At 37.9% G+C, this 15112-nt stretch overlaps 1 protein-coding gene across 1 annotated transcript in view; it reads right to left on the bottom strand.

The window, feature by feature from the left end:
* Window positions 1–15112, bottom strand: part of Usp24 (ubiquitin specific peptidase 24) — a 123602-nt gene that overhangs the window by 19017 nt on the left and 89473 nt on the right. Inside the window, exons 43-55 of the mRNA XM_051188293.1 lie at window positions 12878–12997; window positions 12190–12315; window positions 11324–11422; window positions 10439–10521; window positions 9949–10090; window positions 9643–9762; window positions 9076–9296; window positions 8593–8717; window positions 7312–7453; window positions 6677–6827; window positions 5236–5331; window positions 4502–4605; window positions 3361–3474 (exon numbers count right to left, since the gene is read on the bottom strand). Coding sequence (XP_051044250.1) covers window positions 3361–3474; window positions 4502–4605; window positions 5236–5331; window positions 6677–6827; window positions 7312–7453; window positions 8593–8717; window positions 9076–9296; window positions 9643–9762; window positions 9949–10090; window positions 10439–10521; window positions 11324–11422; window positions 12190–12315; window positions 12878–12997 — 1643 coding nt within the window. The remainder of the gene's footprint in view (window positions 1–3360; window positions 3475–4501; window positions 4606–5235; window positions 5332–6676; window positions 6828–7311; window positions 7454–8592; window positions 8718–9075; window positions 9297–9642; window positions 9763–9948; window positions 10091–10438; window positions 10522–11323; window positions 11423–12189; window positions 12316–12877; window positions 12998–15112) is intronic.

The raw sequence follows: 15112 nt of genomic DNA, 5'->3' as shown, positions 1-15112 counted from the left end.
CCTCCAAAATAAAAATCAAGATAAAGAAGAAGAGACTAGAGGATGTAAGTATTAAAGGTTAACAGCCACAAGAGACATATACAACAAAGCCAACGCTTGAACTCTGCAAATATTATGGCCAGACTACATTATGAGATATTTGGGGGGGGTGGGAGGACTGAGTGGGGTATAAGAAAATATGAAGTAATTCTTAATTTTGTTTGGTTTGAAAATGTTATGGTACTTATGCTGGAAAAAGCCAAACTCATTTACTTGATAGAGATACATGTTGAGAAATCATAGTGAATTCTGTATTTGAAATTAGCTTTAAAATAGGAGAAAAAACAACCTCTTGCATGCATGGAGACTGCTAAAAGAAAGCTTTTTGAGATGTTTCTATTCATAAATGCCTACAATAAAAAGTTCTTAAAGGATATAACTATCCTTTACATTAGTGGTTTACATTTCTTTATGTCAACTTGTAAACATTTACTATTACAAACCCCACAAAAACCTACATTAAAAACTTGCATAAAGAAACAAGTAGCATGGGGTGTTGATGTAAGAATGCCATCACCATCTTCACATTTCAGTCACAGAAGTATCTGTAGAGGCTATCTATCCATCCTCACTCCAAAATGCAGTAAAATCTGAAATTCCGGTGACTATATGTCACTATTAGAAAATTCTACACCATCAAACCGTTTAGCATACAAAAAGATGACCAATTTGCATAGGATTACCTCCAGATTATGCATATAATATGTACATAAAATAAAGTGAATAATGTTTCTATTTGTGTTCCACTCTAAGACACATCACTATAAATGCAAATATCCCTCAGTTCAAAGAATTTCCAAAGTAGTCTGGTCCCAAGCATTTTAGAAAAGGGATATTCACCTTATGCATGTTCTCTCTCTCTCTCTCTCTCTCTCTCTCTCTCTCTCTCTCTCTCTCTCTCTCTCTCTCTCTCTCTCTGTTCTGTGTGCTTTAGTGAGGACACATTTTAATTATAGCAATGACAAACTACCTTTAAGGCTTTATGGGTTGGGGAGATAGCTTGGTAAAATGTTTGCCCTGAAAACATGACTCAATATCCAGAATTCCCAGATTGTTTTAAAAAACCAGGCATGATAATATATACTTAATTCCAGTGCTAGGATTACAACGTGGAGACAGGTGGATCTGAGTATGTTCTCTGCCTCCATGCACAAGGGCAGCCAGGTACAGCCACCCACACACACACACATACACACAAAGAAATGCAAAATAATATCCTGGAGGTTCTGAATAAAGAACTAGATAAAAACCACTCCTTTTATTTATTTTTTAGATTTAAAAAAGATTTACTGTTTTATGTATATGGATATTTTGCTTGCATATATATGCACCACTTATGCCTGGTGCCTTAGGAGGCCAGAGGAAGGCAATGTATCCCTGGAACTAGGGTTAAGGATGGCTGTGAGCTGCCACCGTGGGTGCTGGAAACTGAACTGGGTTCTCTGTAAGAGGAGCCAGCGCTCTTAACTGCTACTGAGTCGTCTGTGTAGCACCTGTTACGTTTCTTAAAACTCACAGCAACTGAAAGTAATTAGACCTTATAGAAAAGATGAGGTAATCCACTGGGATGCTAGACATCAGGAATATTAACGACTACTACCAAAGGAAGACAATTTCTCAGGAAGACACTCAAGGTGCCTTTCTATACACCTTCCAAATGTATAATCATTCTTTGGCACAGTGCTTGGGAGATCTATTGGGAAAATATTTTCAAATTGAATTAGAAAATTGGGTAAAAGGTTATATTTATTGCATACTTTAAAGGGATAGGCACATAATAACTCTTCAAGAAATGTTTATTGGTTCTCTCTTCTTGAGCCGAATGCATATGCATGATGTGTGTGAACAAATACTTGAGTGTGTGTCATATGGCTGGCACTCTGTGACCAGTAAAGGACAAGCAGTTTGGCTCTGTGGAACATACACACAAAACCCCAAGGAACACATAGAGCAACAGGCAGGTCTGCATCAGTCTCTGAGTATGCGTGATTTAAGCTGACATTTGAAGGAGCAAAAGGCAATTACTATGCCAATAGCAGAGGAAACAATGTTCCAGATATGAGTACCAGGTATAAGGACACAGGGCAGGTAAAAAAAACATCAGCATGTTCAATGAACAAGTAAGTCAGGATGGCTAAGAGGTGACTGATAGCAAGGAGAAAGTGAACACTACAAGCTGGAAGTACAATGTAAAGACCAAGTAAAGATTTGGAATTTTATTGTTGTCCAAGGGGAACACACTAAAGACCTTTCAGAAAGGAAGTAGGGCTGGTATGTAGCTCAGTAGCAGAGTTTAACTACATGTGTGAGGCCTTTGATTTTATCCCAGTAACATAAAAGATAAAATAAAAACCCAATAAAATTTCTAACTTATCACCAGACTGTGCTCCCTCAGTAGGAAGGAACCTGCAATCTCACTTTCCTGCTGTGTGTGTGTGTTTTAACAGGAGAAATATCAGAACATGTTATGCTGACAGAAGTAACCCAATGGAAGAAGTCTACAAGGTAAAGACAAGGAACAGTTAACTAAAAGGCCAAGTCCCTTGGGAAGGCTGGCAGATATGGATTCATTTTGAGGGGAGATGGCACTTTATAACCTGGAAATGGAAAAAGATGTGTGGCATGTGTGATGAGTGACCGTTTTATTAATCACTTTCTCAAAGACATCCAAGACTAGGCTACTACTCAGAGGTAGGGTGATCTCACATGAGAAGTTTAGAGGTAAGAGTCTATTAGGGCCAAGCAGACAGGATAAGTTCTCGATAATATGGGAGGGATCTTGCTGGACTCCTCTATAATGATGAACTCACCAAGGGTAAGGGAAGTTGACTCAATAAGCTCAACTGGGAGTAAGACATAAACAGTAACACTAGAGACGCTAGAATTTTTATCTGAAATGGCAAATTATTATTCTCCTCACAGGTACATAAGCTAACTTTTTGGGGGCCAGACTCCAAGCACAGATAGACTACATAGCATTAATAGGGCTGTAATGGTCCCTATTTACTTGTTACCAGACTGAGTACCCGAGGAAAGGGACTTTCATGCTTCTTCTGAGCCAGAGTGAGGATTAAAGGTCTGCATGCTGTGAACACCTGGTGGCCATCACCTTACACTCTCTCCCTGTAGTAATGGAACCTGCCAGTATCTAGTCCAACAGGTGATATTGGAGTGAACTAATTTCCTTACTGTTTCAGTGAAAAGCTTAAAATGGACTCTAATCTGAAAAATAAGCTGAAACAAAGTGTTATTAAGAAGTTTTACTTCTAAATGATAGGAAAGGACACAAATTTCTTTTAATTAAAAGATCTTGACACTTACTTTACCAATTCTCGTCCTTCAGAGCTAATAAAATACTCAATAAGCCACTGACAAGCATCCAAACTCTTTGAAAGTAATGCTTCAATAGTAGCAATCCATTCTTCAGTGTCAACCCTTTAAAAGAGCAAAAAGCAATGTTAGGCTCCAGCAAGTAACCCCAGGGAGTTGTTTCAGTGTGCACACCTGTTCCACTGTGGCCATGAACAAAGGGCAGATTAAATATCCAGGGACTACCCACTCACATTACTTACTCAGTTTTTCCACGTTTAGGTTATTTATGATATAACTCCTTCTCCCCGCCACAGGACAAAAATATGCAGGTGCTTACATCTTTGATTTTACTTTTATCTTTTATATCTTTAGCAGTCAACTTCAACTGATGAACTGTAACATTTTGTCTGGCACAACTAAGCCTATGTCACCAAGGGCTCACCTTTAGAATAGCTTGTTTTCTATCATATTGTTAAAATCATTAATATGCTTGAAGCATAATCATGTTTCAAGATTTGGACAGAGAAAAGGTGGCCTGACTATACCACCCATAATCTCACATCATACCTGATTGCCCACCAAAGAGTAAATACAGACGAAATGGAAACAGTACATATAGCATGTCGATATCATGAGTAAATTTCACAATGGAAGTAGCAACTGAATTCCTCTATTTAATCCTATGTAGACCTTAAAGGACAGAAACTGTTCTCTTTTCTAACATCATCTAATACCGTTGTAACTTAGTGTACTTTTGGTTGTTACATATAAAATAAGGCTGCCACTATTAATTATTTTTCTTCAAGAGTCTGGCTGAAAAATCTTTCCCCAATCCCACACTTGAGATATGTACTCACTTTGTTAGCCAGAGCTCCATGATCTTGCAACTTTAACCAGCTGCAATCCAAGTCTCTTTCTCCAGGTATTTTCCTATAAACCACCCCTCAGCTCTAGGTCTCCTTCAGTCATATACAAGGACCAACAATTACTAACCCAGAATCTATAATGATCCAGGCACCTTATCATGTGCTAGAGATAAAGCCAATGATAAATAAGATGGTAATGATATCTGGAGCTTGTAACATGGATGAACACATCCTGAATTAACCAGTGTATTCTGTAACAGACTAATAAAACATATCACTCTTACCTGAGTTTTTTCTTTGTTCGTAGGTAAGTTTGGAAAAGGAACTGAATGGCAAGCTGCAAGCTCACCTTTGCCATACAAGGATAATATGGGTGCTTTAATTTGGTCTATGAGAGGGAGGGAAAAAAAAGCATATTTTTCACAAGTCTTAAATTATTTCATATTTATATAGAACATGATAATGAAAACCTAATCTTAGCATTTAGGAAGTAAAGGCAGAAAGGTAAGTAGTTCAAAGCCATCCTCAACTATATGGCAAGTCCTTGGAGATAGCTCAGACTATATGAAATCCTGTGTCAATCAAACAAACAAATCCTAGCCAGCTAGTAATAGTAAACATTCATTTACATTTTTAAAAGAAGCCCTCTTAGAATAGTCTTTGCCCTTTTTGGCATCCGTACTCTAGACAAGGAAATACTGGAAAATTAAATCTGACAGTAAGTATATGACTACAGATTAGGAAAAGTTAATCCATGAAGGAGAGGAACAACTGATAAACCCAAAGCACTTGACTGCATAGTCCCTCAAATGTGTCACGAAACCTAAAAATATCAGTATGTGTAACCCACACCACTCAGAATCCACAATGTATAGCCCAGCCCCAAAGATGCCTGCATGTTAGCGCCATCCATAAGTAACACATTTATAAGAAATGGGGTTTTGTATCTAGCTGAATGCTAACACCTGAAATAAGGGCATCCCTTTTTTTAGTTCTTTAGTTACAACTAGCTACTTACAGCATTCAATGATGCTAAAGACAAAACAAAGCTGAAATAGTCACTACTGTACACATCTCTATTCTTCATAAACTTGAGGTTTTCATCTCTCACCATCTACAAAACAAAATCAGTGGTTATTTTTAACAAACAGGTAAAATAATATGTGGAGGGTTATTTCTACCAAAATGTTTAGGTAATAAGCGCTGGTAAAAAACAAGTTGTAATTTTTAATTACTTTTTTGCAAACTTTGAATTTTGGTAAATGAGAGAAATGTTCCTTTAAATCTAAGGCACTGTTGAAAGTTATGTATCACCCTTTCTGATATCCTTTGGGGAAATCAGCAAGCTGTGTGAAGGATCAAACTGAACTCCCGACACACAAGCACCTCCATACTTCCCTGGCTCAGGCAGCTGAGCTCTTTCTTCTGAAGAAGACTGCACTTTCCTTATATTTGCTGGCTCTGCCTATCTAGCTCAGGCTGTCTAGTGTATAAGGCCTGGATCTGGCAACTGGACAGTCTTGATTTCAAACCCTTGCCTTGTGAGATTGTGGGCCATTTCTTTTTTAATCAGCTTTGTTTTGTTCCATTTGAAAAACAGGAGCAGAACTCCTATTCTACAAGAGATTTAGAAAGTTTAATTAATTCCTAAAAACCTATTTAGCTAGGTATGATGGTGCATGCCTTTAATCTCAGCACTTGGGAGGCAGAGGTGGATGAAATCTCTGTGAGTCTGAGGCTGGCTTCATCTACATAGTGAATTCTAGGCTAGCCAGGGTTAAATAGCTGAGAACCTATCTCAAAAAAAAAAAAAAAAAAAAAAAAAAAAAAACCAAACAAAAAACAAAAAAACAAACCAAACTATAACTTGTTTGTGGTCTGGAGCACAGAGCAATTATTCAGTAACCAACGGCCATCACTGTCAGCTTAGTCTTAATTGAAGGTCCTGAGTCTTGACTTGTTCTCTCAGATAAAATAATTTCAACAATGTGTCTGTCTACTCAGGGCTGGTGCTGGCAATCTTGAATGTATGTTCATTTTTATGTTCTCATACTGTGGCACTATCTCTACAGCCTCTAAAACTGTTCTAGAAGACACAAGGACAAGGGAGGGTGAAGGAGTGGCACATGAGGATGACACATAGAGAAGGTGGCCAGGAGTTCTCTGTACCTGCAATATGTATTCTGATATTCCTCTTTATTTTCTCCCAGAGAAAATTATTTACTTGCACCCCCAAATTTATTTTCATTTTATGTATCAGTATTTTGCCTCCATTTATGTATGTGCACTGTGTGTGCCTGGTTTTGGGAGGTCAGAATTGGGTACTGAATTCCCTGGAACTGGAGGTTGCTTTGAGCCACCATGCAGGTGCTTGGAATTAAACCCAGGTACTCTGCAAGAGCAGTTAAATGCTCTTAACAGTGAAGCCACCTCTCCATTCCTGTTTGTGTGGTTCTTACCTGGTATATCCGAGCAGGCATTTTCTCCACAAACAGTCCTTTCTTCTCACCTTTTTTAACCAACTTGGTCAGAATAGAAAGCCTGTCATTATTAGGCCTATGGGGCCGAGGAGAGGACTGGGGTGAAATCTCAGGTGAAGATGGAGCTGACCTGAGAGACAGAATCAAACAATTATTGAGCATAAAGGGGATTTTGTTTCAGCAGTCTTTAAAACTTGCTGCATTTATATACTGGGTACTGTACTTAAACATAAACTGCATACTTTTCTGATCCAATAGTAAAAGCAAATTCACTAAGAATAAGACCGTAAAAAACAAACCAAACTATGTTTCCAGTTATGGTATTATGATTTGAACAGAAAGTGCATTTAATATATGCATATATACTTCAATTTTAGATTGAAAATAAAAATCTTAATTCTATCATAAATAATTTATATACATGTTTCTAAATAGAAAGTAACTTCCTTGCCAGGGCAAAAAACTCTAGGAGCAAGAAAAAAAAAGAGACTTCATATTTTCTTTTTAGAATTTCCCTTAAGCTTTGTTCATTATTTTTAAACATCGAGGCATATATTATGAAGAACCTATCAATAACTACTGAAACCACACAAGTTAGGTAGGAGAGAACTTACAGAGAAAGATCCTCAGCTTCCTGTCTTACAACGCTGACTCGACTTTTCTTTGGCAATACAGGGGAATTCTGATCAGACACCCTTTGGTAGAAGAGCATGTAGGCATTCCAGTATCTTCGACGTACATCAGTGTATGGGTTTGCTATTTTACAAGACAGTAAGAGAGAAGTTTTGGTAAACGAGATGTTTCTTAGCATGATTTTCTATTATAAAGGGCCTACAAACTCATCAGTTTATTTACTAAGTTTGCAGAGAGCAAAGTGTAAGTAAAACGTAGGTCTTTTAGAATATTGCCTAGAATGCAAGTTAAGGTACTTTCCCTTGAGGAGGGAAGATGAAGGGAAGATATCTTTATCACACTGTGTAATAAACAACGTTTGGATAGCACAGGTTCTAGAACCGTCTTCCATAAGTAATTATACCTGTGTAAGTCAAATGGGAATATGCTGTTTTAGTGTCCAACTAGTTTTGAACTATTTTTAAAGTTGAAATTCTTTATTCAATAGTTTTCCCGAATGTTATTCCATCCTCTTGATTTATGTTAATTCCCACTATTTTTAGACACCTTTCCCCCTAAGCAGCTTGAGTATATCATGTTGGCTATCATAAGAGTTGTCCAATATAGAGTAGTCAGCTTTGACGCCATATACACAACAACAAAAACAGACTTAGTAGGTTGTACTGATACATATTTATACTCAAAAATAAACACACATATGTATTAAAAAAAAAAAAAAAATGAGCCAGGCAGTGGTAGAGCAGGCCTTTAATACAAGTACTTGGGAGGCAGAGCCCGGAAGATTTATGTGAGTCTGAGGCCAGCCTGGTCTACAGAGTGAGTGCCAGGATAGCCTCCAAAGCTATATAAAGAAGCCCTGTTTTGAAAAACAAAAAACAAACAACAACAACTAATGGGAGATGTCATTCTGTAAATATGTTTCTCTTATTGGTTACTGAATAAAGCATTGTTGGCAAATAGGTGGGACTAGGAGACAAGGAGGAGCCTAGGAGATGTAGTGGGGAGGAGGTGAAATATAGGACCAAGAGGAGTAAGAGGTCCGGACACTCTCTCAGGTAGGATAAGACCAGGTGGAAACACTTAGATTGACAGAAATGGGTTAATATTTAAGACAAATTTAGCCAGTAAGAAATGCTAGTAACTGGCCAACAGTTTTATATCTAATGCAGCATTTCTGCATGTTATTTATGGCTGGTGCGGCTGTGAGACCAGGCTGGTGGGAAACTGCTTGTAATAAAAAAAATCTACTTATAAATACTTACTTTGATCATAAACTTTCGGTCTATATTCTCCTCCAAAGCATTCATACTCCAGGGTCTCATCATTTAGGTCAAATTCTTCTATAACGGTGTCATTAAATTTATACCACTTTCCTTTTCCACATCCCCTAGGACCAGAGGTCAGATAAACATAAGATTTGAAAAATGTAGCAATAGACGTGTAATGATTTCAATTTCCAAAACTTTTCAAATCAAAGGAGTAAAAATAGTTATCCTAAGTTTAAAAAATACAAAATGCAGAACAAAGGATAATGTGAATTTCTTTATAGCTGGGCATTATGATACATGCCTGCAATCCCAGCATTTGGGAGGCAGAAGCAGGTTTGGGAATTTGAGGCCAACTGGGCTATAAAAACCTGCCTTACCTACTACCCTTCTCCCAAAGCTTCTCCAGTGGTGAGCATGGATGATAGCGTTCAGCAGGGGAGGCAGAGTATACATGAGGGCATCTGTAAGAGGCCTTACCGCCTGTCCTTAATGAAGGAGTAGTAATGGCCTGCATGTGCCTGTCCACTGTGTACAATCACACCAACAAGCTCATAGTTTTCTGTGAGGGCAACTTTTTTCCGCGGGGATCCTCCACCTCCTTGGTCCATATTTCTCCCATTTTCACCAACTTCAGAAGATGAATCCTGGCGAGCCATTCCTGAAACTGTGTAAGGCTCCATATTGAGCATCCAGGGAAACTATGTGAAAGTAAAAGGAACATATTGATGTTAATGTACTTGGCAGTACCTAGTAAAGTCAGACAAAATAAGAGTAGTGCTTCCCGAAACAAGGGCTGATTCCCGCCCCATTCACACATGGTGTCTCTGACAGGCCTGTGTGTTACACAAGCATTTCATTTCAAAGCCACAGTTAGGGCGCCTTCACATCTGCCTATCCTATGAGCAGCCGCTTCTCAAACAAGGGCTGCAGACTCCTCATGCTGCTTTTCAGGGACTGACAGGATGTAGAAAAAAAAAAAAAAAAGGAAGGAAAGGGAAGCTGGGGTCATGGCTGAGAAAAATTCCAGAAAGGGAAAGAAGTTACCCGTATTTGTTCATCGTATTTAATGGATCGTCCACTCTCCCAGTCAAAGCCAAATCTCATCAGGTGAATCACCAACACACTAGGTAAAGACTTAATGCATGTTCTTTTCACTGTTATTCTCTAAGAAAAAGCAAAAACTGATTAACTCCTAGAGAAAATCAAAGTAATGAATGTAAATGCTTTTGGTAACCATGTAAAACAAATAATAGCACAATCTACTGGGAGCAGTAACCAGAGCTTAATAATGACCTGTATTCAGGAACAAGCAACACTAATATTTTTTCTTCTAAAGGGCAAATGTAATACCTTTTCTTTACACTTTTCACAGTAGTATGCATTACTTCCTTCTAAAACTTCACCTCTAACAAACTGGTCCAAAGAGATTTCCAAGCTTTGGCAAGAAGTAACTCCTAGATTGAGAGCCATGAAAGCTTCCTCACGCTCGTATCTGATTGGGAAAAGACAGAAAACCATGAATGGAAAACCACTGCAACTGTCATAATATTTGAGCTTCATCACATTCCCCAACAGCCAGGAGAATTAGACAAGCCTCAGGGCGAAAAGCACACTAACCAAAACATAATTTTCAACAAACACTTTAAGGCTAAAAAGAAACTAAGAAATCTACAACAAATTAACATTTGTAATTTCCTAAAACATCATTTAAAGATATTTTCCCCCATGGTGCTGACATCAAAATCAGTGTCTTGCACTTGCTAGACAAATGCTGTACCACTGAGCTACACCCCCATCCCTAACAGTCATTGTTGAATGTAGCAGTAACATGTTCACTAACCTGTGAGGACAATCTTTACAGATCTTCTGATCAGAATAGATGCCCTGGAAAGTATTCTTAAAAATTTGTTCTCGTCCCATTTTCTGTTGGAATAAAAATTTTAAGTTTTAACTGATACCCCTAGAAAGTACAGGTTGGTTCACATAACATTTTATTTAAAAATTTTAATGTAGCCATCAAAATATAAAGAGCAACACTGGTGGTTTCAGTTAGAAGCTAAAGGAAGGCTAATAACCTATTGTTAGTCCCAGTGTCAGCATGCAAACAACCAGAAGAGAAGGAAGAGACAAGGGTCCATGAGAGCTGATCATGACAAGACCTCTTTCTGTGCTCTAAGTGCAAGGTAGTAGAAACTCTGACAATCTTTCCTGTTTTCTCAAGGACAGAGACTATATATCTCTTAAGTTATTTTAAACAGATGAAGCGTAATAATTGTGCTTAGAGATAAGATGTACAGTGGCACCTCAGGGAAAGTCTGTCACATGTTTTATTGGGAAAGGCAGAATGCTGTGAATGTAAGCATCACCACAAATAATATTCTACCTAAGTCTCCCAGTCCCCAGAACTGCCTCCAGGGACTATCATTTCACTGGGCACTCTGCAGCCACTCTTCTTAGGAACATTGCAAAAATACACATGCATGAATGGTCATTTATTCTGTAGTACAGATAGGGAACCACATTGTTTTATCAGCTTAGAGGAATAAAGAATACTACTCAAATAACATGCATGCATTCATTTTAAATGCTGAAAGAATGAATTGCAGCTGTGATGCTCACAATGACTACTTCCTGGTTTGTGAGTTTCAGTTACTGTGAACCTTAAGGCACCGTTCTTAAATTGTAACTACTGAAGGAACCAGGGGGCAATGGAGACATTGGTTACCTTGAGATACTCATCCATCTGATCAATGAGACTAGTGAAGAACTCATATGCATCCTGCTGCTCTCTCACATACAACTCCTTGTTCCACATCTTGAAGATCTGTATAGCAAGAATTAAATAGGTCTTTAGAGGGAAGGCAGCATGCTCTCCACATATCACACGGAATCACATTAGTGCTTTGAAAAAATGAGTTTGATATTAGGAAGAGGATGCTTTTATTGGCGTGAGACAGGCTTGTATTCTGCCATTTGTGCACTTTCTTGGTCCTTCGTATCACAGCAACTTTCTGAAATCTTAGACTACATAACAGCAAGTGTCTCTTTAAGAAGTGGCCTCTGCTCTGTGAGGCAAAATGCTGCAGTCCTTTATTTGGAGGCACTAGCAATACTGGCACAGGTTCAGAGAGATGATCTGAATAACTATTTTAAGCTACAATTTCATTATCATTTTAAATTATGTGTACATATCAATGTCTCTGTGTTGGTGTGTGCACAGGAGTGCAGACGTCAGGTGTGTCAGATCCCCCTGCAGCCAGAGATACAGGTGGTTGTGAGCTGCCTGGTGTGGATGCTGGGAACCAAACCTGTGTTTTGTCAAAAGCAGTACAACTGTTAAGTCACCTCTTTAGCCCCTTTAAACAATTTTTAAAGAGCTAAAATAAGAAAAAGAAACAGTCAAAACAGATAAGCAGATCCCCAGGAATTATGAATGACTGTTCTTAAAGTTCTAATCATTCAAAAGTTCCAATTTGTAGAACATTCAAATCTTTGTTAGGCTGTAAGTGATGACAGAAAACCATTATCACTAGAGAAGGAAGTAGAGCCAAACTCTATCTAACATTAAATCTACACTTGCTATATAATTACCTTCCAGAAGTTCTCAGGCACATAATACTGCAGTTTGCTTTCCATCAAATGTCCAAAGAGAGACTGTACTTGGTAAAACACACTGTCATCTGGATTGTCTGTGTCATCATCCACTGAAAGAAGTGACTATGAAGGAAAGCATTAGGAAATGAGACAGATACTTCTAACTGCTTCACAATGCCCCAAACACGCACACATGAGTACCCACCCTGGTTTGAAGTATGCTAAGGAGTGTCTAATGTGGAGATAGCCCTGTACATATTTAGGTTTGTCATTTCCTAGTTGGTATGATTAAGGATAAAATATCTCTTTAAGTTCCACTAAAGCTGATGAGGAGCTTTAGACACAAATGCTACATGATAATTATGGACTATTATCAAAATACTACCCTACCAGTTGTGACTATGTTAATAAAAAGCACTGAAAATAGTCTCATATACTAAAATATTAAGTGTGACTTTATAGAATGGTTGAGAATTTTGTATGTACAAAAATTACATTTGCTCAAATAACCAATTAAAATAACAAATTTACAAAAATGTGTGACTGTAACATTTTTACCAACTCCAGAAGCTAATAAAAGAATTTTCAACCACAGCTACAAACCCAAGAAACAATAATTAAGCATGAACAATTTGCAGACAATCCACACATTCACTTCTGACACACAGGACAGGAAGGAAATCACCTCAGGGAGTCCAGGCTGCATGTACAGCTGCTGGAAGACTGCATTCATGTAACAAGTAGCACCACCGTTCCTCAGCCCCACAAACCCTGAGCTGGATCTGCTGTCCACTGGAGGCAGGTACTGTGAAAGAAAGGAACACAAACAGTGGGGAGAGGGACTTCCCTACCACAGCACACTCCCACAACAGCCATTTAGAATGACTGAGAAGAAAAAGTAGACACAGACTTATCCATCCGGTGTGGTATCAAACTGAACCAACAGAACTTATGTTCCTCAAGTACCTGCATTAATGGCTGGCGTGATGACAAAATGCAACCGCCTTAATGTTCCTCTTCTTTTCATAAAATATGTGGCACAAGGCTGGTATTAGCTCATCTATGTAGACCTTCATTCATTCACTTATCATTCAACAAATGTTTACTAAGGACCTAGTATGTGCCAGGCACTGTGCCAGGGATTAAGAGAGAATAGAAATGTTCTCATGGTTCTGATTTCCAAGAGCTTATAATCTAGTTGTGTAAGCTTTATGGCATTAATCAAGCAGATATATTAGATGTCTACAAACAGCTAATGTAGTAGCTTTCTGAATAAAGGAACAATGTTCTATCATAAGGAACTCTGCAGTTGAGGAAGGCTCAAATTCTTTTTTATGCAAGGTAATATTCTTCTATTAAACTTTTTCTAGTAGCATACAACTAAAATGACAAAAAAACACACTATTGTTTTACTTACAAATGTTATCAAATAATGCAGATCCTAACAGTGCTTTTCTGGTTAGAAATAATTCAGATAAGGCATCTTGGTATTATTAATGTTCAACATGGTACCTCTTCAAGTGGAAAAGGACAGTATAATTACATGTGGAAATGTGAGTATACCAAGAGCTTGGCTCTCTTATCATAACCACACATAACTGTCTGCATCCATGTAACAAACAAACAGCTGACAAAAAAAAAAAAAAAACATGTAGGTCTTTTGGACCTCAAAGCATTCCTGGATCTCACATACTTTTCATTAACATCAGAAGTAACTGACAGCAGGGTGCTTTCTAGAAGCTAACATGTACTTACATTTGTAGTACAAAGCACATGTTTTTTAAGTTATGAAAAAAAATTTAAATGCTAAAAAGTATTTATCTAAGACTGTTTTATTCCTTATGTTGGTATCATCCCTGACTTGAAGCATGGCTAAAACACATAATAAAATAAGCAATACAAACTAAAGGATAAGAAGTGAACTTTTTCCCCAAATCAGTGCTCAGATATTTCTACTTCTTCACAGGTATTATTTCCTCTCACTAAAACAACTGTCCCACTGTTCTTACATGTGTATTCAGGGATACTCAACACTGAGCTCTGACAGTGTCTTCCTATCCCTAACCAGAATCCAGGGCACCTGCAACTTCTTCCTTTCTGCACATCCTGACACACAGTAAGAGGCCCCATAGCACTCCCTCATATTCTTTTCTCATTGTTGGAATGAAATGAATGGCTTCTTAATCTTGCTTCAGTGAGCATCAGTCTGTAAGTTTCTATTTCAGGTTTCGTCTTCTCTAGAAGCATTTTAAGATACTCGATGAAGTGTTATTCTGTGTTAGTACAGCACACAGGACACACCTCCAACTTACCCCATTTCTCACAATTCTAAATCAATCTGCTGATGGGCGGTCTGTCTATTCCACTGCACATATCTGCCTGACAGCTGGGGTAGTATGTTTATTTTTCAGCTTCAAAAGCCTAAAATCTTTCTTAACACATGATAAACTATGAATTTTATTCAGTTTATCTGGCTTTGTAATTCAAGTGCCTGGCACTATGCCAGCATAAATTTACTCAAAAAGGAAAAAAATACAAAAATCAAATAATGAAAATGGTTGGAATGCTACTTTTTAATTGAGGTTAATTATTGGTCGGTTTGAAAATGGCTTATCTCTAACTGAAAGGATATTTCAAAGTAATATAATGATGAGGTATGATGAAAATTTAGTTGATTTTAATATGTAAACATGCCATAAGGAAAAAAAAAAAAAAGAGAGACTGACTTGGTTGTGGTTAGGATAATGCAAATTCAGTCATAAACTTATATACTTAGGGGCTAGAGAAATGTCTCAGTAGCTAAAACACTTGCTATAAAGTCTTAAAACCTGAGTTTTATTCTAGGTCCCAAATGGTGGTAGAAGGTGGGAACCAACTCCTGTACTTGTCCTAGCCTCCATATATGTTCTGTGTCATGTAA

The sequence above is a fragment of the Phodopus roborovskii genome, unplaced genomic scaffold (assembly GCF_943737965.1).
Source record: "Phodopus roborovskii unplaced genomic scaffold, PHOROB, whole genome shotgun sequence".
NCBI classification, from domain to species: Eukaryota; Metazoa; Chordata; class Mammalia; order Rodentia; family Cricetidae; genus Phodopus; species Phodopus roborovskii.
The sequence above is the reverse complement of the archived record's forward strand: the minus strand, read 5'-3'. Positions and strand labels throughout refer to the sequence as shown.